This window comes from Zootoca vivipara, chromosome 12 (assembly GCF_963506605.1).
Source record: "Zootoca vivipara chromosome 12, rZooViv1.1, whole genome shotgun sequence".
Lineage (NCBI taxonomy): Eukaryota > Metazoa > Chordata > Lepidosauria > Squamata > Lacertidae > Zootoca > Zootoca vivipara.
The window spans coordinates 6,025,752-6,050,734 of NC_083287.1; the positions used below are offsets into that span (position 1 = coordinate 6,025,752).

The following is a 24,983-nucleotide window of genomic DNA, read 5'->3' on the forward strand; positions in this document are numbered from 1 at the left end:
GAGGACATTCTATTGACACCCATTCATTGGTGGGGACACAAGCCAGGGCAAATCCACATTTTGCTCCAGCATGGACAAGCCCATAGACTGCTTCTCTACATTTCAGCTCTCTGTTGGTGTTCCCAAGAAATACATCCTTCCATACATGTTGGTGATGTCACCATTCCACAGCCTCTCCATGGAAGTTATTTGCAGGCCTGGCAGAAGACTCAAGGGACCATCCTTTATCACGCACAAAAAGGGTCGGGTACCCCACCCATTTTTCACTTCAAGTAGCACCCCTTTTATCAGAAGTCCCACCCTTCCATATAAATTTTATATCAAGATAGATAGATAGATAGATAGATAGATAGATAGATAGATAGATAGATAGAGTGGTACCTCTACTTATGAATTTAATGCGTTCCGAACACACATTTGTAAGTCGAAAAAATTTGTAAGTCGAATCCCATAGGAATGCATTGGGAGAAAAAAATTGTAAGTCGAAGCAACCCTATCTAAAAATTCGTAAGTAGAAAAAATCCTATCTAAACCGCATCCAAGATGGTGGACTGAGCTCCATTTGTAAGTAGAAAAATTCGTAAGTAGAGTTATTTGTAAGTAGAGGTACCACTGTAGATAGATAGATAGATAGATAGATAGATAGATAGATAGATAGATAGATAGATAGATAGATAGTGTTAGTTACAGGTAGGTAGCCGTGTTGGTCTGCCGTCGAGAGAAAATAAAAATAATATAGAAAAATTGCTTCCAGTAGCACCTTAGAGGCCAACTAAGTTTGTCATTGGTATGAGCTTTCATGTGCATGCACACTTCTTCAGATACCAAGAAGAAGTATATGAAGTATCTGAAGAAGTGTGCATGCACACGGAAGCTCATACCAACGACAATAGAATTTTTCTATTTTATTTTTATAGATAGATAGAGTTTGTTTAAGGGTATTGTGTCACATATGTATGTGACTGTCTCATTGCTCTCAGTCTGAGGGTGTAGGTTTCTAGCCTATGGTGTGGGCACAAATCCTAAACATTGTTCCTCTTTATATCTCACCCCTTGGGTGTATGGAGGGCTCTGCTGCAGGTGTAGCCTAGTGTTTGAAACTATCCACTGCGCCTGGGCATTTTGAAGCTCTCCGCCAGTAGAAATAATATTGTGGATGGCCCACCACCCACACCCAAAGGCACGAAGGACACCTTGACCAATAGGAGCAAACATGGAGGGGTCTTCCCCACCCACCCACCAACTCAATGAGCTTATTGGAAGATAGGCATGCTGCCTCTGAGCCAGGGCACATGAGAGCATCCATGGTCACTTGTCTTAAGCTGCTGACTATGGTATCCTGTACTGACTCTAAGCCTATGCAGGTTTTGGATACTGTTCCTCCAGATGGTGCCCTAGTTCCTGCAGCATCAGAAGAGGAGTGCACTGCTGAAGACCTACAAGAAATCTATTTAGGTGTATGTGCCGTATTTCTTCTGACAAATTCAGGTTCTTCTACCCAATGATGTTAGACCCCTTGCTGCAAATTGGATTGCTCCTGGTATGTTCAATAAATCTTGGGGTTCATCCGTGCAGAAACCCCAAATGACTTTTGTTCCAATTCAGCAGTAAAGAACAGATTTTCCCATGGAAAACAGCAGGACAAAAAAAAACTTCTCAGACCTGTGCCAAGAAATCATGGGGCAAACAGAAGTGTAAATGAGCCCTACACTAACCCTGAGAGAATCTGTGCACTCTCTGAGTACAGGCCTCCAAACAGCCCAGTTTCTAGTTCTGTAGATAGTGTTGCAGAAACAGGTTCCTCAGTGAGGAAGGAGAAGTATTTCATGAGCCAGTGACCCTGATATCTGAGGAAGAGCCTGTCGGTGAAGAAATGTCCCCAGAGATGTCCCAAGGACAGTATCGCAATCGATGTCCACAGAGTGATGACCTAAGGGGGACGTTTGGGGCAGAAGGAAGCTGACTCTGCGGCTTCAGATTACTGTCTTGCCTGCCTATGTTTGATGCCATCCAAACAGAAGACAACAGTATTTAATTCCCAATAAAATCTCAAATTATAATGTTATTTCTTTATTAGTGTTATGGCTTCCTTACCGAAAAAGATATAACCAGGGGCGGGGCCCTGCTTAGTTAGCAAAACTAACTAAAAACCAACGGTGAAATCTACACGGGTCGGTTATAAAAATGTGACACCTGAGATGAACCACAAAATGGTGTTTACCTCCCCACCAGAGAAGACAGGGTGAGTGGAGATCTAGATCAGGAACGATGGCAGGGGAATAAAAATCTGCACCAGGATCTGCCGCTCATGTGGATGCTGCCGCCTGAGGCAGCCGCCTCAACTTGCCTAATGGGTGGGCCATCTCAGATGCTTATTGTTAATATTTTCTACATCCCTGAAGGTTCCTTGCATAAGCAGAAGCTTTCCTCCCATCTGTGGGTGGCCTCATTTCTCTGCTTTGTGGGTTAGCACCAAGCTGTTGCAGAAAATGGCAATTATTAGTGCAGACACCTAATGTTGCCAGCCTCAAGACTACGGGTTTTTTGGGGGGTGGCTTTTGTTTTTGTTTTACTTGTCCCACAAGTGCCTGGCCTAGGTGGGTTGATGTGGGTTGAGGTCAGTCGACCAGAAGGAAGGTGAAAATGCAGACTATTCCACACTATTCCCATTTGCTTTCTCTCTTTCCACCTCCCCTCAGGTGAAGGCCAGCTGTTCAGTATGAAATTATGGCGCCTAGCAGGATTTAGCCCTGAGCAAATAACCAATGTCCTCAAATTTTTCAGTTGTGATAAAAGAGATAATCAATGCCTGACAGAAAAGGGGTATTTTTAATACTGCTCAGAGCCTGGCAAGCGGTTGTCATGGTTTCTGAGCCTAGCACACAGAAAAGATCTTTTAAAATAATTCAAATAATGACCCTGAACTACACAATGGAGTAGAAGAGTTTTTAGTTAAAATGTACGGTACACAAAACATCGGGGGTAGTGGGCCTTGCGAACAATATTCTAGAGGCAGATTATATCACAAACATTTCTCCACCCCAGTGCTAAGAGAGAATGGAGAAGAAGAATAGTCGAAGCCACCAGGTTCTCGGCTGTGTGCCATTCCGTAAGTTGCCATTGCAGCCCTTATCATTATAGCGCACCTGAGTTAAAAGAGAAAGTGATAAAGAATGAGGGTACCAGTGACCTTAAGTCCATATCTGTCTTGTGTGTGTGTGTGTGTGAGTGATAAGGAAGCAAAATACTGTAATAGACAACCGCAACCCAACCCACAATGCTAGAGAGCCTCCTGTCTTCGGTTCACATGAATTGCAAACGACAGCTGCATACACTCAGCATTTTATTCAAGAATCAGTGGAGACAGAGTACTGGTTTTCTTTCCCCACATAACCAACAAACAATCTAATCTTTTGCAAATTTTGTTGCCCTGAAAAGCACTATTTGAGAGGGGGGGAAACCCCAGTTTCTCTCCAAAAAATAAATGCTCATTAAAGATTGATTCTGCATTACCCATTTGAAAACAGATCAAAACAGTTGTAGGTGGTCCCAGCAATAGGGGGAAGGTATATCCACCCTTGGCCAAGGACATTGTGGGTAAGCGTATATCAAAATCGCAACCACCACTTCCTTCTTCATTCGCCTGGGGAATGTGCAGGGAAGAAAAAATGTGGATGATCTAATCAAGAGGAGGCTTTTCAAATGTGTATCGATTAGCCACCCCCACCCTTGTGGGTGGCAGGATCTAGAATCAATCTAGATTGAAAGCAGCATCTTGAGGATGAGCACAAATGATTCCAGGTCGATAGAAACTGCATTTTTGTGCGGGTTATTGTGTACATAACCAAAGTCCCTCCTGCACATACAAACCACCATAAAGGTAGCTAGTAAAGGGAAAGGGACCCCTGACATTAAGTCCAGTCGCAAACGACTCTGGGGTTACGGCGCTCATCTCGCTTTACTGGCCGAGGGAGCCGGCGTTTGTCCGCAGACAGTTTTTCTGAGTCATGTGGCCAGCAGGACTAAGCCGCTTCTGGCGAAACCAGAGCAGCGCCCAGAAACGCCGTTTACCTTCCCGCCAGAGCAGTACCTATTTATCTACTTGCACTTTGACATGCTTTTGAACTGCTAGGTAGGCAGGAGGTAGGACCGAGCAACAGGAGCTCACCCCGTCGCGGGGATTCGAACCGCCGACCTTCTGATCAGCAAGCCCAAGAGGCTCAGTGGTATAAACCACAGTGCCACCCGCGTCCCAAAGGTAGAGCTAGTAGGTAGCTAGTATCAGATTTTTTAAAATAAATGGTTCTAGATATCTTAATTCACAAAGATGAGTACATTCTGGCACTGCACAAACATCCAGGGCTCTTTAGTTTAACAAAATAACCTTCCCAAGTAGGGAAAAGAGCTTCCCCAAATGTAAAAGACAAATCTTTCAAAATAAAAGAGCTATTAGGTTTGGGGAAGGCCGTCAACTTCTGCCAGGTCAAGGTAAAGGAGAAGGTTTGTGGTCACATCTGAAGGGAAGGTTAGGAACCTTCTGCTATTCCACTGAAGTCATGGGAATAACAGGTCCTAGTGGTTTAAATGCTCAGTGTTGAAATGCTGGGGGGGGGGTGAAATCTCACTTGATGTTTGCTAATATTATTTACACAGTTGTGATCTCACGCTACCTCACAAACAAGGCAAGTGCCAGGGCTGGTTAGAGAGCAGCTTGTTGGGGTTGCTAACAGTTTGACTCTACACCTGGGAGCTGGCAGCTCAGTGAGGGCCTTGTTCTTCCTCCGCATCCCAGAGTATATTTCGCTTCCGGAAATTATTCTGGGTTAGTGTACCTTTTAGAATATGCCTAGATGAGATAAAGCAGCTCTTTGTAGTATTCAGCTTTTGGCAAAAAGTAAAGGCAATTTTGAATGCCCAGGGTCAGCAAATCATCCTGTCCTTTGAAACACCCATATTCTCTTATTTATACATCATTTCATAGAATGGTACAGTTGGAAGGGACCATGAGGGTCATCTAGTCCAGCCCTGTACGATGCAGGAATATTTTGACCAACATGGAACTTGAACCCACAACCCTGAGATTAAGAGACTCATGCTCTACCAACTGAGTATCCCTGATTCATCTTTTCACTTTTCTTGTTAACAACAGCAGTAATATTGTTAAGATGGATATGCTGTTGGTGTGTGGTTTGCAGTTTGCTGAAACTAGTGTTTAGCAGGCAGGGCAGGCCCAAGACATTTTGGCATCTGAGGCGAAGCCCAAAATGGCACCTCCCTGCCAGGGCCAAGAGGCCAGCAGCATGGTAGGGGTCTGGCTGAGGAGAAGGCAGCTCAAACCTCCAAGGAGGCGATGCTTTCCTTGAAGGCCAGATCTGCTGCCCCTGTGGATCCTGCCACCCGAGGTGGTGCCCTATCTTGCCTCATGGGTGGGCCGGCCCTGTTAGCAGGGATCTAAAACAGTAAACTGAGGACTCCTGTCCTGCCTGATATTTCATAAGTAGGGGATTCCAAAGCATTTATTTGTCAAATGTCACTTTGTCGAACACTTAACCGTGTTTAATAATAGCTACAGTGGTACCTCTACTTACGAATAACTCTACTTACGAATGTTTCTACTTACGAATGGAGCTCTGTCCGCCATCTTGGATGCGGTTTAGATAGGATTTTTTCTACTTACGAATTTTTAGATAGGGTTGCTTCGACTTACGAATTTTTTCTCCCAATGCATTCCTATGGGATTCGACTTACAATTTTTTTTGACTTACAAATGTGCGTTCAGAACGCATTAAATTCGTAAGTAGAGGTACCACTGTATTAATGATAAATTAACACAGGCTATTAAGGTAAGGCGGGGAATATGCAGACGAAATGATTTTGAGGAGTTATGGAAGGTCTTTGTAGAATTTGTACTGTTAAAACAGAAAAGGGTCAAACCATCTCAAGAGGTGTGGAAATTTTGGGAGGTTGGATAGTTACAATGGATTGGTCTCAGGGGTGGGGTGCACGGTTTTATTCTTATTTCTTTATTATTATTACTTTGTCAAAAAATATTTAAAAATACCCACTTAACAGTATAGTGGTCTAAACACGGGCGATTTAATGCAGGTCAATGATTCCATTTAATGCAGGTCAGTGTTGAGTATCACTACACGGAGGGGGGGGGCAGCTGCTCCCCCCAATCAATAAAATCAATAAAAATTCATAGAAAACTGAGGTTCTGACCCCCCAACAAAAATCCTGGCTATGTATGCCCATGTCACCACGTCATTCCTTAACACTATTAATGTTAGGGGTGGGTTCTAGCATTATGAAGAGTCTCTTGTAAGCAGAGGCAGGATTGACCATTAAGATGCAGTGGTGAACTTGGTTCAGATCCCATCAAGAGACGCTGAACATTGAGTTTTGGTTTAAGAACCCCCCCCCCATCTGTCCAAAAAGAAATGATAGTAGCTTATCAAACTGGATTAATAAAAATGGATTAGATATACACAGGAAACCTATACCATTTGTGCTGTGTAAATTTTGATTGTAAATTATAATAACACGTGGCGATGTATTTTGAAGCTTTTTTTATTTAAAAAATCACATCTGTCGGGATTGATCTTGTTCTGGTCCTGGTATAGAAAGATGATGTTTGCAGATCTGCTTCTGGCCACAGAAAGGCTCAAAAGCGAGAAGAGATTCCTTAGCAACATGATTATCAAACTCGTTGGGGAGAACCAACAGCTCTTGAAAGAAAACAAGCATTTTAGACAAGAGATGAGGAGGTAAGAGATATTTTAGGTGTTTTTTTTCCATCTGTTTAGCTCCCTCTACAGGAGATGCATTATGAGCCCTGTTGCCTTCTCTGGGATTAGCAAAAGCTGGCAGCTCCTGTCCTCCCTTTCCACCCCCATCTTGAAGCCTCTGAATCAGGCCAGGTGCTGCTCTCTGAAAACCCCCACCTTCAAGACTCCGGCCATACAATTAATGGAGGAAGCAAAAGTGAGCCACACTGTATTTAGTATTTTCTCCACTTAGAGCATAGGAAGTTCTTCTGTGACGGGATCCTTGGGCTGCAAATAGCTACTAAAACTGACAAATATCTAGACAACGGGAGCTCACGGCCAAACAACATGTGTGACATAGAAAATCTGTTATTGGATGCCAGTACCTTTTCCCTTGATTAATAGTTATTGCCTAGTGGAGGTAATTTAGGAAGGGAATGACCCTTACTGCCTGTCCTGTGCTGTCTTAAAATAAAATAACCCCTGAAGCTGCTATTAGCTCTGAAGATGGGAATGCAAATTCAGGTGGGAATTGAAGTTTGGGAAGTAGCACAGGCAAAGGATTGAACCCCCTTTTGCCAGGGTCACAGGCCCAGTGCAAATTCCACCTCTCAGAAACTTTAAGTGATAAAGAAAAAAACCCAGTGATCTCACTATACAAATCCATATTTAAATTATTATTAAGGATTTTTGTGTTACAAATATTTGGAAGGGTAATTGCTGACATTTCCAGGAGAACTGTATTTAATTTGTTCTATATGCTTTTATTTTGTTGTTGTGTACCACCAGGAACCCAGGTGGCGCTGTGGGTTAAACCACTGAGCCTAGGGCTTGCTGATCAGAAGGTCGGCAGTTTGAATCCCTGTGACGGGGTGAGCTCCCCTTGCTTGGTCCCAGCTCCTGCCAACCTAGCAGTTCGAAAGCACGTCAAAATGCAAGTAGATAAACAGGAACCGCTACAGCGGGAAGGTAAACGGCGTTTCCATGTGCTGCTCTGGTTTGCCAGAAGTGGCTTTGTCATGCTGGCCACATGACCTGGAAGCTATACGCCGGCTCCCTCGGCCAATAATGCGAGATGAGCGCGCAACCCCAGAGTCGGTCACGACTGGATCTAATGGTCAGGGGTCCCCTTTACCTTTACCACCACAATATTCTCTAAATGCTTTTGCAGTTCATAGGTAAAGGGACCCCTGACCATTAGGTCCAGTTGTGACCGACTCTTGGGTTGCAGCGCTCATCTCACGTTATTGGCCGAGGAAGCTGGCGTACAGCTTCCGGGTCATGTGGCCAGCATGACTAAGCCGCTTCTGGTGAACTACAACAGCACACGGAAACGCCGTTTGCCTTCCCGCTGTAGTGGTACTGATTTATCTACTTGCACTTTGACGTGCTTTCGAATGGCTAGGTTGGCAGGAGCTGGGACTGAGCAACGGGAGCTCACCCCATCATGGGGATTCGAACCGCCAACCTTCTGATCGGCAAGCCCTAGGCTCTGTGGTTTAGCCCGCAGCGCCACCCGCGTCCCTTTGCAGTTCATAGAGATATCCAATTACCAGTGTACTTCTGATAAGTACAATGGCGCTTTTATAAAACCCTTTCAGCGCTCCTTTCTCCCAGCCTGCAGTGTTCTAGCCTATTATTATGTCTTGCAGCCTGCAGTATCCACAGCGTTACATAAAAAGAACCTGGGAGGAGATAGAGGTGGAAGACGGAATCAAGATCAAGAAGCCAAAGGCTATAAAGCATCAGCAGGAAGAGGTTAGAGAGAGAAATCTGATTGTTTGAAGACTAGGCAGAATGCCGTTGTCCCCTATTCAGTCATTCCCCACTCCTACATGATTCCCCTCTCCTGAGGGGGAAAGTGAAGTGCTATGCTCCTGCTGTCCCGCCCTGACCCACCCACCCCCATGTTGGCAGCTGAATGGCAGCTATGGGAACAATGCTGTACTTGAGTAGGCATCTCGTGTAATTTGGATGAGAGCTTACTCAAGGAGATCCCCTACAGATGTCCAGCACACAAAATGTGTGGTGCTATAGCATGCCCTCCAACATTCCTCAGATGAAAAGAGGGACATTTCTCACTCCCTGCAACTGACCCTCTCCTTGATCCCTCCCCCATTTTTGACCCCCACTCACAGAGCATTTCCACCAGCACTACACTAATGGAACAAAGCATACACACCCTCCACTGTCCTGAGAAATTCTATTCTATTCTATTCTTACGAATTACAAACACACACCAATAAATAAATTTTAGAAAGGGGCAAGATTAGACTTGGATACACAAAGCATTTATTCCCCCCAAATCAAGACTCGCTGTACAGTGGTGCCTCGCTAGACGAATTTAATTCGTTCCACAGGTCTTTTCTTATAACGAAAAATTCGTCTAGCGAATCCCATAGGAATGCATTGAAATTTTATTTATTTATTTTTTTGCCCATAGGAACACATTAATTGAATTTCAATGCATTCCTATGGGAAACCGCTATTCGCTAGACGAATTTTTCATAAAACGAATTCGTCTAGCGAGGCAACCTCCGCTCGAAAAATCCTTTCGTTAAGCGGAAATTTCGTTAAGCAGGGCATTCGTTAAGCGAGGCACCACTGTATTCCATTGTGCTCCCCTTTTCTTTCCACCCAGGGCAGTCCTGCCCTCTGCCTGCCCTTCAGAGCCGGCGTGTTACATGGGGCTGGGTCTTGGCAAAAGCAGCTTCTCTTCCTCCTCACCTGCCCTCCAGCAGCTGCTACAAGCTGCCCAAGGGAGGAGGCCGGCAGCAGAGGCCATGGAGAGGCGGCGAGGTGCTCCCTCACAGCTGCCACCGCTGCCACCACCATTCAGGACAAGCGCCAGCTCATCTACCTCTCCAAACTTGGTGGTGGCACTAGAGGGGGAAATAGGGACATTCCGGGATCATATAAGAAACTGGGGTGGCTTTCATAATTCCGAGACTGATGTACATTTTATGAAGCCATCAGAACAGTAATATTTCCTGCACAACACTTAGCAAACAATTTAAAACAAATAACATCTACAAGAGGCATTTCTGCACAGGTGTAAAGCAGCAGAGTCAGCTATGCACATATCAGTGGGGCAAATCTCCTCCACATTGTTGTATATAATAATATTAATATAATAATAATAATTTATTATTTATACCCCACCCATCCGGCCGGGTCCCCCCAGCCACTCTGGGCGGCTTCCAACAGAAACATTAAAATACACTAATTTCTTAAACATTAAAAGCCTCCCTAAACAGGGCTGCCTTCAGATGTCTTCTAAAAATCTGGTAGCTGTTTTTCTCTTTGACATCTGATGGGAGGGCATTCTATAGGGCGGGCGCCACTACCGAGAAGGCCCTCTGCCTGGTTCCCTGCAACTTGGCTTCTCGCAATGAGGGAACCGCAAGAAGGCCCTCGGTGCTGGACCTCAGTGTCCGGGCAGAACGATGGGGGTGGAGACGCTCCTTTAGGTATACTGGACCGAGGCTGTTTAGGGCTTTAAAGGTCAGCACCAACACTTTGAACTGTGCTCGGAAATGTACTGGGAGCCAATGTAGATCTTTCAAGACTGGTGTTATGTTGTCTCGGCGGCCGCTCCCAGTCACCAGTCTAGCTGCCGCATTCTGGATTAGTTGTAGTTTCCGGGTCACCTTCAAAGGTAGCCCCACGTAGAGTGCATTGCAGTAGTCCAAGCAGGAGATAACTAGAGCATGCACCATTCTGGCGAGACAGTATGGCGGGCAGGTAGGGTCTCAGCCTGCGTACCAGGTGGAGCTGATAGACACAGCTGATTCTGGACACAGAATTGACCTGTGCCTCCATGGACAGGTGTGAGTCCAGAATGACTCCCAGGCTGCGCACCTGGTCCTTCAGGGGCACAGTTACCCCATTCAGGACCAGGGAGTCCTCCACACCTGCCCGCCTCCTGTCCCCCACAAACAGTACTTCTGTCTTGTCAGGATTCAACCTCAATATGTTAGCTGCCATCCATCCTCCAACCACCTCCAGGAACTCACAACAACCCTGCTACAACAACCCTGCAATCCTGGAGGTTGGAGCAAGGTTGCTACCGGGCACAAAATATGTCCAGTCCATTCTTCTGCTTCCTGCCATACTGGAATAGTGGGAATGAATGGGGCAGATATGGGGTCCGAGAATTATCTGAAGGTGCTTGATGCAGTTCCATCTGTGAAGCTAAGTAGATGTCATCTGAATCACTCTGAGCTCCTTTAAAGCATAGCTGCCAAGTCTCCCGTATTCCCCGGGAAATCCCCATTTTTCCAGCTGTTCCTAGCTGAAAAAAATGGATTTTTTTGTTCCCCCCCCCCCGGTTTATTCTGCCGCGGCGGCCATTTTGGAACTGGGCGGAGCATGCTCAGAAGCGACTTTTGATGCTGCTCTGCCCAGTTCCAAAATGGCTGCAGTGTGACTTCTGGCGCGACGGCCATTTTGGAACTGGGCAAAGCAGCATCAAAAGTCACTTCTGAGCATGCTCCACCCAGTTCCAAAATGGCAGCAGCGCTACTTCCGGTCTACTACTTCCGCCCGGTCCCTTATTTCTCCGACACCAACTTGGCAGGTATGCTTTAAAGAAGGATGGGGAAGCCATGTTTTCTACCAGGAAAGTGGTAGCATTGCCTGGTGTGACCTTGAACATATACTGAACAGAGAAAGAAGAACCATTTCTTTGACAGAAGTGTACACATTCTGCTTCAGTATATTGTTTAAAAATATAGATGTATAATTATTTTTGCTTTAAGTGGTCTAGATGGTGTGACTGCCAGCTTGCCAGGCATCAAGAACACCAAAGGAAAAGTATGGCTCACCATAGAATGGCCAGCTGTGATTCTTCTCTCGTCTCCGATTCTTCTATCCGGCGTCACCATCTTTTAAGCAATGTGGAAGCTTGGCAACCCTTGGAACATGACGTTGCGAAGGTATACCAGTTTTCACCATCTGAATTCTTTTAGCAGGGCACCAACTTTGGGGAAGTTCTCCTGCACAACACTTGCACACTTTCTCGTCCTTGCTTGGTTTGGTTAGCGTTATGTGCGAAGGAGTCCATAGTAAAGTCCTCTGCCCTGTTAAAATACTATATAAATGAATAGTAATGTTTTATTAATTGGGGGGGCACAAAGGCTGCAATGCTAAACCCATGTATAAATTCCCTTTGAACTCAATTGTAACTGCTGGCAGGATTCTGCACCAAGTTTGCTGTTCAGACCAACATTTTCTTTCCAAAAATCAAATCTATAAAGAGCAGCAAAATGCCATCCAAGCTAGTATACAGATATTATTTGTTTGGCAATCTCAAGAGTCCTTTGTTGAAAGAGTTATATTGTTGAAAGAACCCAGTACCACCCATATCTAATTTTATTTAATGAAGCATTGTGAGGCTATACCCTTCAAACTTTGAGCAAAGCAATTCTATATTCATCGAGGTGCCACAGTCATTTAGCACCTCAGCAACTCAACGCTCCATTACACAGTTTGGGATGCAATTTTACATTTCCAACGTAGTCAATGAAATAAAATCACCTAAGGGACCAGTGTCTCCACTTCCCATAGCGGCGGGAAATTATAGGGCAATTTCCTCATGAGGAGAGCGAGTGAGCTCTGGAATCTTAGGGCATTTTTGCAATACCCATTTATGTGCAGATAGACAATTTGAGGATGGTGGCAAGTGGGCAGGTTGGCAATACAGTGGTACCTCGGTTTAAGTACACAATTGGTCCCGGAAGTCTGTACTTAACCTGAAGCATAGAATCATAGAATCATAGAGTTGGAAGAGACCACAAGGGCCATCCAGTCCAACCCCCTGCCACGCAGGAAACACCATCAAAGCATTCTTGACAGATGGCTGTCAAGCCTCTGCTTAAAGACCTCCAAAGAAGGAGACTCCACCACACTTCTTGGCAGCAAATTCCACTGTCGAAGAGCTCTTACTGTCAGGAAGTTCTTCCTAATGTTTAGGTGGAAGCTTCTTTCTTGTAGTTTGAATCCATTGCTCCGTGTTTGCATACTTAATCTGTACTTAATCTGTACTTAATCTGAAGCATACTTAACCTGAAGCGAACTTTCCAATTGAAAGTAATGGAAAGTGGATTAATTCGTTCCAGACGGGTCCACGGAGTACTAAAACTGAAAGTACTCAAACCGAAGCATACTTAAACCGAGGTATGACTGTACTAGTCTTTAGAGCAGTGTCAGTCTCATCCAGACACCAGCGTGTCCTTGTAGACCCTTCTCACTTCAACCCCCCAAAGCTGCTTCTACAGTCCGGCTTCTTTTACCTCCTCTGCCCAAAACACAAATCTCAGGTCTCACTTCAGACAGGTAAGGTGTGACGTAAGTCTGCTTACCTTTAATGGTCAGGGAGTGCTGTAGCCTGGTCATGGCCATGTCCGTGATCTGGCAGCCGGCCGGGGAGGATTGCAGCCTGCCTGTGCACTGGCCAAATGCTTAGGTGGGGGGATTCCCCAGGGGGCAGGCCCAACCAGCCAAAAGGTGCAGCTTGGCTCCCCTCCAGGGGGAATAATTGGGGCCTGCCCAGCCCTTCTCCCCAGCCTCCTTCTTGGACCTCCCATCCTCCCTCCCTTTTTGATATGTTTTGCTTTCCTACTTTGGTCTTTGTCCATTTCATAGCAATCACCACAACTTTGTGAGGTTGGGCGTTGAGTAAGCCTTAGTCTTGGCTGGAGGGAAGGTTGTAGCGACAACTGCCTGCCCCTCTTTGGTTAAGGGCAGTGCCATTTATCTAGAAAAAGTGGTGCTGGAACCTCACAAAAAGAGGTGCTGGAACTTGTTCTCTTATAATGGCAATAGTGCCCACTTGAGAGGCACTGGGACTGAGTTCCAATGAGTTCTGGCTGAAAAAAAAGCCCTGGTTAAGTGTATCCTCTTGAAGGGATCCATGAGGACTTGCTTCTGTCCAGACGCCCAAGTGAGGGCTAAGGTCATAGTCAGTGCTTTTTTTCCTTTAAAAAAATGTTTAGGGGTACTCCCATTTTCCTACTCATATTGAAATACTGCCCCTCAATGAGGCCAAACTTAAATTCACAAAATGTTTAGGTTGTATGTGTACCCCTGCATCCCCCCAGAAAAAAGCACTGGTCATAGCTCTCTTCTAACAGGGACCCTTCAGGAGGTACCCCTATTTGATGTAGGTCTTAGCCCCACCCCCTTTCAAGATGTGGTTTATGTTTAGATGCACTTCCAGCAGACAGGCTGGAATGGAATAAATGGCTTTACCCAATGCCTATACCAAACTATTCACACCTGAAATCAATAAAGTTGTGGCCTGTTTGAACCCTAACTGTATGTTGCTGTCTTAGGGAGCAACAGGGCCATGCAGCCTTAGCACACAAATTCTGGTCTCTTAGAGCAGGCTTCCTCAACCTCGGGATACCTGCCAAGTTGCTGTCCGAGAAATAAGGGACCGGGCCGGAAATAGCAGACCGGAAGTAGCGCTGCCGCCATTTTGGAACTGGGCGGAGCATGCTCAGAAGTGACTTTTGATGCTGCTTTGCCCAGTTCCAAAATGGCCACCGTGCCAGAAGTCGCACTGCAGCCATTATGGAACTGGGCAGAGCAGCATCAAAAGTCGCTTCTGAGCATGCTCTGCCCAGTTCCAAAATGGCTGCCGCGCCAGAATAAACCGGGGGGAAACATGTGTTTTTTCAGCTAGGAACAGCTGGGAGAACGGGGATTTCCCGGGGAAAACGGGAGACTTGGCAGCTATGAACCTCGGCCCTCCAGATGTTTTGAGACTGCAATTCTCATCATCCCTGACCACTGGTCTTGCTAGCTAGGGATCATGGGAGTTGTAGGTCAAAAACATATGGAGGGTTGAGGTTGAGGAAGCCTGGCTTAGAGTAACCCTCAGTATACTGCTAGTCAGCCAGAGAACTAGGAATACAAATTTGATGTAGCACTGTCTTCACTCTATTGCTCTATTGCTTCACAGCCAGGGTATCATATTGAATCCTGTCTTCTGTAGGCTGTGTAATATAGTTTGAGAGAGAGAGAGAGAGAGAGAGAGAGAGAGAGAGAGAGAGAGAGAGAGAGAGAGAGAGAGAGAGAAGCTGGGGAATTTTAACTCTGTAAGTGTTAAACTACAGTGCCCAGAATTCTTTGAGAAAAATAATGTGTTTCGAACGTGCTTTAAAGGGCCAGTGTGCACACAACTAGTTTAAATCTGCTCAGTATATTTTGATAATGATCATATTGTTGCAGGCATGCTCTTGTGATGGAAGCAGTCGGCTTGGCTTGTGTTTCCCTGTCTTGAGGAAAGGGGGCATATAATTTTGCAGCAGCATTTACCCTTAACAAAATGGAAGAGCATTATCAGTTTTCTTGACATTTAGAAACAAACATCCCCCCTATTAATATCCTATTCTGGGTGACAGTAAACAGTGATTTTGTGGTCACTGGTGCCATCATGAATAATTAGATGTTACTTCAATCCGCCCTTCCTCCCGCCAAACCACTTTGATCATTTCCATTACAAAAATGTGCTAATGCAACGTTCCTTTCTCGCTCACCGCAAGGCATTGCCGCTCTGCTTCTGTTGCCGCATTTGTCGGCATTCAGTATTTATAAACCATCTCACTTATCGTCCACCCTCCAAGTTCATGTGGCTGCCAGGCTGTTGGCTGACCTCATGGTTCAACCTAGAAATGGATAGAAGCTTTAGAACTGATTGTCTGAAAACATATTAATTTTGAGGGCATCCACTGCATGTCTGAAATCAATCTGTTTTAAAAATCAGATCAGTTTACAAATGGGTCGGGCTTCCTGTTGTCAGCTGTGGGGAAGGAGGGGAAGGTCTTATCCAGGCCAGGAGGGGTGGAGATTTCAGGACCGCTCCTGAGCATGTGCAGTCAGTGGAAGCCAGTCCATTAGAGTGCACAGGGAACTGCCACCTGCCTGCCTTCTTACTTACAAGCAGCCATGGGGTGGCTCTCCCTACTGTTGGTCTTCCTGCCTTTCCCCCTACCAGTCCCAATGGGCACTAACCAGCACTGCGTACAGGCTGGACCTACTCCATCAGCTCGGTGCCCGAAGCATCCAATAAGCAAGCCTTGCACAAATGGAAAAGGCCAACCAAACCCTTCTCCCAACCACCCGTCTCCAGTCACTAGGCAGCTTGAGCCAGAGAAAAGTAAAGTCCATCGTTTGCCCAAATATTGCAATAACGCGTCCCAGGAATAACTTCCAGAGGGAAAGCTGACAGTGGGCTTCTCCACCTCTATTTCCCTCCGGGGAAAACCATTCTTTAGCACTCTATCAGAGCAAATGGCAATTTGGTTTTTCTGTGAATTGCTGTGGCCCCTTAAAGATGAACAAATTTATTATGGCATCAGCTTTCATGGGCCCACTTCATCTGGACTATGATCTAAAGCACAAAAGCTCCTGCCATAGTGTCAGAGTTGTTACGGCTACTCCCAAGTAACGACTTTCCACATGCTTGTCTTTCAAAAGTCTTTATTAGTGCACCTTATTTACAGTGTGATGAGCGGATGGTTTCATGTCTCCTTATTCCGAATCAGAACCCGGCACTGCCCCTTTTCGCGACTTTGACCAGCATAAAAGCCTCGGGACAGTGAATCTCCTCCCCTTTCTCCTCCTTCTCAATAACACCTCCCCGATGTTGGGGGGAAGGGTCTACTGTCTGCCTTCTGCCTGTCCACCCTTCCCGCCTCTCTCTCTTCCTGCCTGTGGAGCAGGGGCTCTCCAATGCTGCCAGAGCCCTGGCACTCCTTCGCCGTCTCCTGACTCACCCCTTCAGACCCCGTGCTTTCATGACTGCTTGGAGACGGGCTGCTTCTGATGAGAGGGGGGGGGGGTTCTCTGTAATCTCTCCCCCTTACATCCAGTAAACAAGTTAGTCTTTAAGATGCCACCAGTACTTCACTGCTTTAAGCAGACACGAGGCTTTCATCCCCTCTGGATGTCCATAAATGCATCTAGCTCTTTAACCACCTGTAGGAAGCAAGTAGAATTTTCCCATTCCATAGTACCTTCAGTGAGTTGGGTGGGGTGTCACACATCCATTTTAAATGTCGTTTGTGCTGCTTAATTGTTTTATTGTGTTGAAGATTGGTATTTTATCTTTGTTTCGTTATCATTTTTCATTGTGTTTTGCTGCTGCTGTAAAATTTGGCCTCTGGGCTGATCAGTGGGGGAAACACACAAATAATAGGTGTAGGGAGATCCCGTACATTGTTTGTCATTACCCTAAGGAAGGTTTCCGCGTATACATCACTTGATTATTCAAGACATGATGACTTTTAGCTGACTCCATTGAAAAGTGTTGCATTTGTGGCTAACAGGAAAGCTCTGCTTGCGAAGGCACTTTTAGTGGTTGCTGCAACCGTTAAGTATGGAATATAGCTTCCCCCAAAGGGTGCAAGACTTATAAAATCTGTTCTCTCTCTCTCTCTCTCTCCTCCGTCAATGATAAATGTTGTCCTTTTATAAGAAGACACTGCAATGTTGGGAAAAGAAGATGGAAGAAAAAAAAGGAGATCTTTTCAAGGTACTGGAAAATATATATACAGTAGCTACGGTATAATGGAATACCCCCCCCCCCCGGAGAATAAGAAAGCAGGTTTAATTTGCAGTTAAGCTGATGGCAGAATGACTTTATTTGTCTCTAAAGAGATTCAAAAGTGTTAAAATCCCTGCTATGCTAGCGGTATCTCACCACCATATGATCCTGTAACAGCATTTTGAAATCTGTTTAGATAAAACCAGAATATAAACATAGTCACTCTGATCTGGAGACCTATGTGGATTCAGCTCTTACTCTCGTGTCAATGAAGTGAACAGGGAAGACAGTAGAGCACACATAACCTGACACAGATGTTTTTATAGTGAATCTCTTCAATGTGTGAGTAGTTCAAAAATATGGCAACCGGCTCAGCAGCAGGATCCTATAGGATTGGCCACATTTTGCTGGTGCTTAAGAAGCTTCATTGACTCCTTGACCCCTAGTTTATTTCTGAAGGCAGTTCTGTGTGCTGGTTTTAAGCTGGATTGATCTGGGGCTGCCTGCTTTTCCACAGCCTGTCCAGGAATGGAGAACCTTTGGACTGTTGGGTTTTGGTTTGGTTAAAAGTAAAGAAAAATAGAAGAATAATTCTCTGGACATCTGGATCCAGGTTTGGGGCAAGTACTCTTTGGTGAGAGAACCCCGGCAGCAATTTTAAATAATAAGATATGCAGCAAAGCAAAGTGTGGGAAAATATCCCCCTTTCTAAGCTGCTTCTAAAATTCCCCACTTCCCTTAGCATAGAATGAGACCACACATATGGCTAGTTAAAAATGGTTTACTTACAAACCCTTCCAAGGTCTGAATCATGTGCTTTTCCATACAGCGGCAAGAAAAGGCAGGTGGTATAACTTAGGTTTCAATATGGTAAAGGTTTGTGAATTATTTGTACATAAACACAAATATGGTTCCCTTAAGCAATGCAGTCTAAGCTTGGAGTGTTCAGCTTAGACCTTCTTGGTGGTAGGGTTCACATGGTGGAAGTGAGAGGACAAAGAGTTTGGTAACCCTTCCTCCCAAGGTGAGGAGTGACCTAGCTAAGCCTGGCAGGACAGCTTACTCTATGGTCTTAACCCCTTTCATGCATTAATTAGACGTAAGCATGTTGGTTACAGGAGGCTGATTCATTCCACATGGGCTTCTTGATGTTGTTCTACTATAGCTCCCAGCATCCCTGACTATTGCCAAGGCTGTCTAGGAGTCCAACAGAACCTGCAGAGGGCCACAGATTCCTCTTCCCTGGCCTGCAGAGACTGTGCTACGGCTGCCCCCGCCCTCAGATGGGTGGTTGCCAAGAACACAGCTTTCTCCATTGCAAACTCCCAGGGACCTGCTTTGTTGGTGTTTCAATTAAAGACCTTTCTGTTCTACCAGGCTTTGGACAAGCTGTGAGTTTTTGCAATTGAACTATGTTCAGCAGGATTACTCCATGTTAAACATGCATAGGACGGCAGGGTAAAGGGTGTTTTCGTCATCTTCTGTTGTTTTCATTCAAGTCTCGTTGTTTTCTTGCTTTATATTATTGATTAGATAGATAGATAGATAGATAGATAGATAGATAGATAGATAATTCAAGTCCAAGCTGCCTTTGTATAAAAGGGGCAGAAAGGCAGTGTAATACACACACACACACACACACACACACACACACACACACACACACACACTGTATATATAACACATATGTACATACAGTGGTGCCTCGCAAGACGAATTTAATTGGTTCCGCAAGTCAATTCATTTTGTGAAAAATTCATCTTGCGAATCGCGGTTTCCCATAGAAATGCATTGAAATTCCTTTTTTCCCCCATTGGAGCGCATTAATTAAATTTCAATGCATTCCTATGGGAAACCGCGATTCGCAAGACGACTTTTTTGCAAAATGAATTCGTCATGCGAGTCACCATCAGATCGCAAGACGCATTCGTCTTGCGAGGTACCACTGTACAGATGAAAAATAATCACACATTAATTATATAAGAAGTATTTTGATAACAAAAAATGAAACCATTACATTTGTGTAATGGAAATTATGGGTTTCACTCTTTCTTTAAAATGTTGCATTTCATTTGCGCTACAGGAACAAGTACTTATGGTTGAAACAAGAGCAGCTCTGATTGAACAAGGAAAACATATTGAGGTACATCAAGTATATTTGTATTCAGTAATATAGTTCTTTCCTCTTGAAGTCAGCATGACTATTTCTGATTAAATAGTGTTGAGAATGACTGTGACATAACCTCATTAGCAAATCAAAAGGGAGTTCAGCCATGACATTTTAAAATGGAAATACTACTTATGTAAAATGTCCAGGCCTAAATATATATGCCTGGTGGAGAGGAGATCAGATGGGAGTTTTTATGAGATGTGTGGTTTTTAATGGTTTTTAAAATAAAAGCCAAGGATCATTCTTTACTCCCATAAACATGCTCTGCAAATGTGAGAAACCATTTTGACCTGTGTACCCATAAACACACCACACACACACACATATGCTGGCAGAGCATTTTAACCCGGATCCTAATCCAGTTTGCGGAATCTCCTTCCCCGGTACCTCTTAAATAGCCTACTAGATTGGAAACAGTTAAACAGGGATAGAGATAAAGCCCTTTTGAAGACCCTCCATGTGTCCCTATTTTCCAGGGACGTCGCTGATTTAGAGAAGGTGTCCTGGTTTCTGATTTGATCCTGGAATGTCCCACTTTCCCTTAGGACGTCCCTATTTTCATTGGAGAAATGTTGGAGGGTATGGAGTTATCCGACCCCCAAGGCGCCTGATGGCAATCCTGTATAGGGAAGTTTTTTAAAGCATTAATTGTGTTTTTATATATGTTGGAAACTGCCCAGAGTGGCTGGGGCAACCCAGTAAAGTTGTGTGGGATATATATAGTAAAATTATCATTAAGGAATGGGATGTCCCTATTTTCATCGGAGAAATGTTGGAGGGTATGCTCAGCTTCCTAAACACACTATTTCTGGATGCCGGTGCCCAGTTCTTCAGCCCTTGCAGCAGTTTCATGGCCTAAACCAGAGCTCTTCTGGACAACTCTTTCCTTCTTCTACCTCCCGCCTCATATGAAGCGGGCAGTGGGACCATTTAGTGGCGTGCAGATAACTTTTTAGGGCCAGAAGCACCAGCTTGTGAGGGCGATTGCGGGGTGGGGGTGATGTCACACGTGTGACGTCTTGACGTGCTGATGTTGCCATCACCCCTCTCTCCCTAAGCTGGGCAGAAACTTCCCAGGCTTTGGGAGGAGGCACCAGGAATTAGCCCAGTCCCCGAAGTACACACACCGCTGGGGAGAGCGTATTTTTGATCTAACCATCACAGCAGAGACTGCATCCTTCAGACCCCGGGGCACAGTGATGCTGCCATTACCACAGCTCAGGATCTAAGGGTCCTATCCAGACAGGATCCAAAGTACCGATTATTTCCATAGTGGTCTGTTGGGTGGGAAGTGTGTGTGTGTGTGTGTGTGTGCGCGCGCGCGCTGTCAACCAACAAACGCACACATTCAGTGGATCAGTGATTATTTTGCATGAGGGCTGTGGACTATTACTAATCTGGGGTACACAATGAAGAAAAGAGCCAGCCATCTCCATTAACATTTTTGAAGTTGCTGAGGAGACTCCTCCTTCACTGTTTGCACCACAGAGAAATGGTCTTGTGAAAGTGCTCCCTGCATTGTTAGACCACAAGTTTTCCCCTTCTGAAAGATATTTCTTTTCACAATAACAAGATCTGCAGAATCCCAAAATGTGTGTGCGAGAGAGACAGAGACAAAGTGAGTGTGATTGAGAGATAAGTGTGTTTTGTTATTCACCTGTAAACATATGTGTGTTTTGATTGTTAAGAGTCTTCAGATGAAAATAAATTGCCTGCAGGAGGAACTCAAGGACTCTGAGCTACAAGCTACATTGTAAGTGTTTGCAGCCAATCAAAATATTTGGGTTGAGAGATGCTTTGGAACAACATAGGTGGGTTTTGTCATAGTTTCATTTTCTGAAATTCTGTAAAAATATTCCAAAACTGGAGAGAATTTTTTTTTAGCTCCTGTGATAAGATATAGACATGTTGCTCCTAGCAGTAAATTTTCAAATATAATGTGCAACCCATTTCACTTAATTAAATTTGCTTTTGGATTGAGAAGCCACTGATTTAGTGCTGGAAGGAAGTTAATGTTAATTTAGATTATTTTGTTCAAGCAGTCTCTAATAAATTTCTTATTTTTTTATAGACCGGCAGAGGCACTGAGTAAAGACCATTATGCACCATGTTTGTATGAAGTAGGCATGGAACATTTAGAATCACAAATGAGTGGAGCAGGAAAAAGAAGCTGCGTTTATGTATGGCAAACAAGCACACAAGCTAAAAAACCTGACGATGAAGAAAAGCGAGAGGCTGAAAAGCAAGAGGCTGAAAAGCAAGAGGCTGAAAAGATGACACAGAAAAGCGAGAGCCTGCCTCCTGCAGTTCCTCAATTGTCTAGATATAACCTAAACAAGAAATGGCTTGAAGAATCTATAGAGGGAATCCAAGGGAAAGGAGATCCCAAGGTATCCAAGAAGAAAGTACTAAGGTGGCTTCAGGCATCCATGGAAAACCTTACAGAGGAAGTTTCAGAAGCACCCAAACCAGCTATTGAAGAATGGCTTAAAGAATCCCGTAAATACATTGAGCAGAAATGTCCTGAAGAAGCCAGACAGGATGTGAAAGAATGGCTTGACATATCCATAAGTAATCTCCAAGAGGAAGGTCCTGAAACGTCCCACCTAGGTGTTCAGGAATGGCATGAAGAATCCATTAAGCGCCTCCAGGGCCTTCAAGAGTCTGAAGCAAAGCCTCAGTTGCTCGGGGATAACATTGAAGAGCAAGGTCCTGAAGCATCTAGAAAGGATGTGAGCAAATGGAGTAACCTCCAAGAGGGAGGGCCTGAAACAGACCACCTAAGTGTGCCAGAGTGGGCTGAAGCATCCAGGAAAGGCATCCAGGAAATCCAAGAGCAAAGTCACAAAGCAACAAAACCAAATGCTCAGCAGCAGATGCTTGTAGTGCCAGAACTGCTTCAAGCACCCATGGAAAAACCTCCAGAAGCACCCAGACAGGAAGGTCCTGAAACGACCCAGCTAGTTGTTCCGGGACGGCCTCAAGCATTGAAAGGCCTGCAAAATGAAGACGCATTGAAAGGTCTGCAAAATGAAGAAGCAAAAGAGAAAATGAAGCAAAAGGTCAAAGAATCCATGAGAGGTGTCCTACAGGACGGCAATAAAGCATCTAGAGAAAAAATGCAAAAATGGCTTGCAGCATCCATTAAGGACTTCATGGAAAGGGGTCCTGAAGATGCCAGTGAGGGTCTGGAGGAATGGCTTGAGTCATCCATGAAAAAAATTGACGAGCTATATCCTGAAGAATCAAATCACGATATGAAGGAGTGGTTTAAAGCATCCATAAGAAACCTCCAAGATCTAGGGCCTGCAGCGTCCCATCTAGGTATACAAGAATGGCTTGAAGCATCCATGAGAAACATCCAAGAAATTCCTGAAGCACCCGTGAAGGATATCCAGAAGAAAAGTCCTGAAGCAAACACGGAAAGCATACAGGAGAAAGGTCCTGAGGCATCCGGTAAGAAGGTGCCTAAACCATTCACAGAAAACCATCAGAAGTCCATGCTGAATGTGGGGAAGTGGCTTCAGTCAAACTTGATAAGCCGCATACAAGAAAGTTCTGAAACATCCATAGAGAACGTGCAGGACTGGATTGAAGAATCCTTAAGAAACGTTGAAGATGAGTTGCCTGAAGCATCCAGGCAGGATGTGAAAGAGTGGCTTGAAGAAACCAGAAAGGGGCTCCAAGAGGGAAGTCCTGAAGCACCCAAGCAGAACCTCAACGAATTCCTAAAAGCATCCATTCTGAACCTCGAAGAGGACATTCCTCCACCAACTGCCAAAAGTGTGCATCAGTGGCTTGATGAATCGATAGCAAATGTCCAAAGGGGAGCCTCCAGACTAGGTGTTCAAAAGTGGCTTGAACAATCCCTGAAAACCATGGAAGAGGAAGGGCCTGATATGCCCAGACAGAACCTACAGCAATGGTTTGAAAAGTCCATAGAAAACCTGGGTGAAACATGTCCTGAAGCAATAAGACGTGATGTGAAAGGATGGCTTGAGGAATCCATGGTGAACGTTCAAGAGCAAGGTCCCGAAGCACCTAAGTTGAATGCGTACAATTGGCTTGCAGAATCTGTGCAGAATTTTAAAGAGGGAACTTCTGAAGAAAGTATAGTAAATGTGGAGGGGTGGGCGGAATCAGCGATACAGAGTCTCAAAGAGGAAGCCTCCAATCTGAATGCTCAAGAATGGCTTGCAGAGTCCCTAGCATACCTCAAAGAAGACCCAGAAGCATCACGGCAAAATATCAAGCAATGGCTCGACGAATCCAAAACACACCTCAATGAGGTATGTGCTGAAGAAGCTAGAGTGGATGTGGAAAAATGGCTTAGAGAAGTCACAGAGAGCTTCCAGGAGGAAGGACCCGAAGCATTCAGAGGGAACCTGCAGGGATTCATAAGATCGTCGATGTCAAACCTCAAACAGGAAAGTATTGCAGCAGCTAGAGCGAGCAACAGGGATTGGGCTGGCATAACCAGATATACTCCAAACACCAAGGATTCTGTTCCAAAAATAAAACGCAACGTATCCAGAATGAAAAGGTATTCTATGCCAATTAAGTTAAGCAAATCAGTGCTAGGTCAAATAGTTGAGGAAAGCGAAGGAAGCAAATCGACCGTCGAAGAGGACAGAACAAGTTGGAAGGGAGCAAGAAACTTGGATAGAGAAACACCCCAGGAGGGAGAAACTATCCGGGAGGGAGAAACAATCCGGGAGGGAGAAACAAGCTTTGAGGAAGAAGAAACGAGCTTTGAGGAAGAAGAAACGAGCTTTGAGGATGAATATCCAGAAGTGCCTGAAGGAATTATTTCGCGAGGAAAACAGGTATATGAAAAAAGTCAAATCAAACACAGAGATTAGTGAATTCTGCAACTATTCTGTAGAATGGAAGGCAAGAGGCCGGGAGGGGGGGCACTGCTGAAATTTGAGTCCAGTTTCCCAGTCTGGTCCTCCCGGATTGGCTGCTACTGGTGCATCAGAGGAGGAGGCAGCAGCAGGGAAGCAGCCTGGGTTTGGAGGCCCTCTTGCTGAGTGAAGCCCTGGACTACAGCTCTCCAGGGATTCAGATTGGTATTAGGAGGCCGTAGATCAGGCATCCCCAAACTTCGGCCCTCCAGATGTTTTGGACTACAATTCCCATCATTCCTGACCACTGGTCCTGTTAGCTAGGGATCATGGGAGTTGTAGGCCAAAACATCTGGAGGGCCGCAGTTTGGGGATGCCTGCCATAGATCATGGGTAGGCAAACTAAGGCCCAGGGGGCGGATGCAGCCCAATCGCCTTCTAAATCTGGCCTGCATAAGTAGAATGCGCCCTTTTATTTAAAATGCATCTCTGGCCCCCTGCTGAAAATGTTTGCTGGCCCCTGCCCTAGATGCTGGAGATTGATTCTGGGACCATTAACATGCAAAACATGGTTGACCACTAAGCTACAGTTGTTCCTTTCGAACCGAGCTCCCCCCCCCCATGTTTCACTTCTAAAACCTGCATCA

The 24,983-nt window shown here is 45.1% G+C and overlaps 1 protein-coding gene across 1 annotated transcript; it reads left to right on the plus strand.

Moving 5' to 3' along the window:
- Nucleotides 1–17,232: 17,232 nt before the first annotated feature.
- LOC118092160 (uncharacterized) lies at nt 17,233–24,351 on the plus strand. The gene is made up of 5 exons (XM_035129946.1): nt 17,233–17,307; nt 19,403–19,462; nt 21,178–21,242; nt 21,561–22,078; nt 22,253–24,351. The coding sequence occupies exons 1-5, from the start codon at nt 17,233–17,235 to the stop codon at nt 24,349–24,351; spliced, it is 2,817 nt and encodes a 938-aa protein (XP_034985837.1).
- The last annotated feature ends 632 nt before the right edge of the window (nt 24,352–24,983 follow it).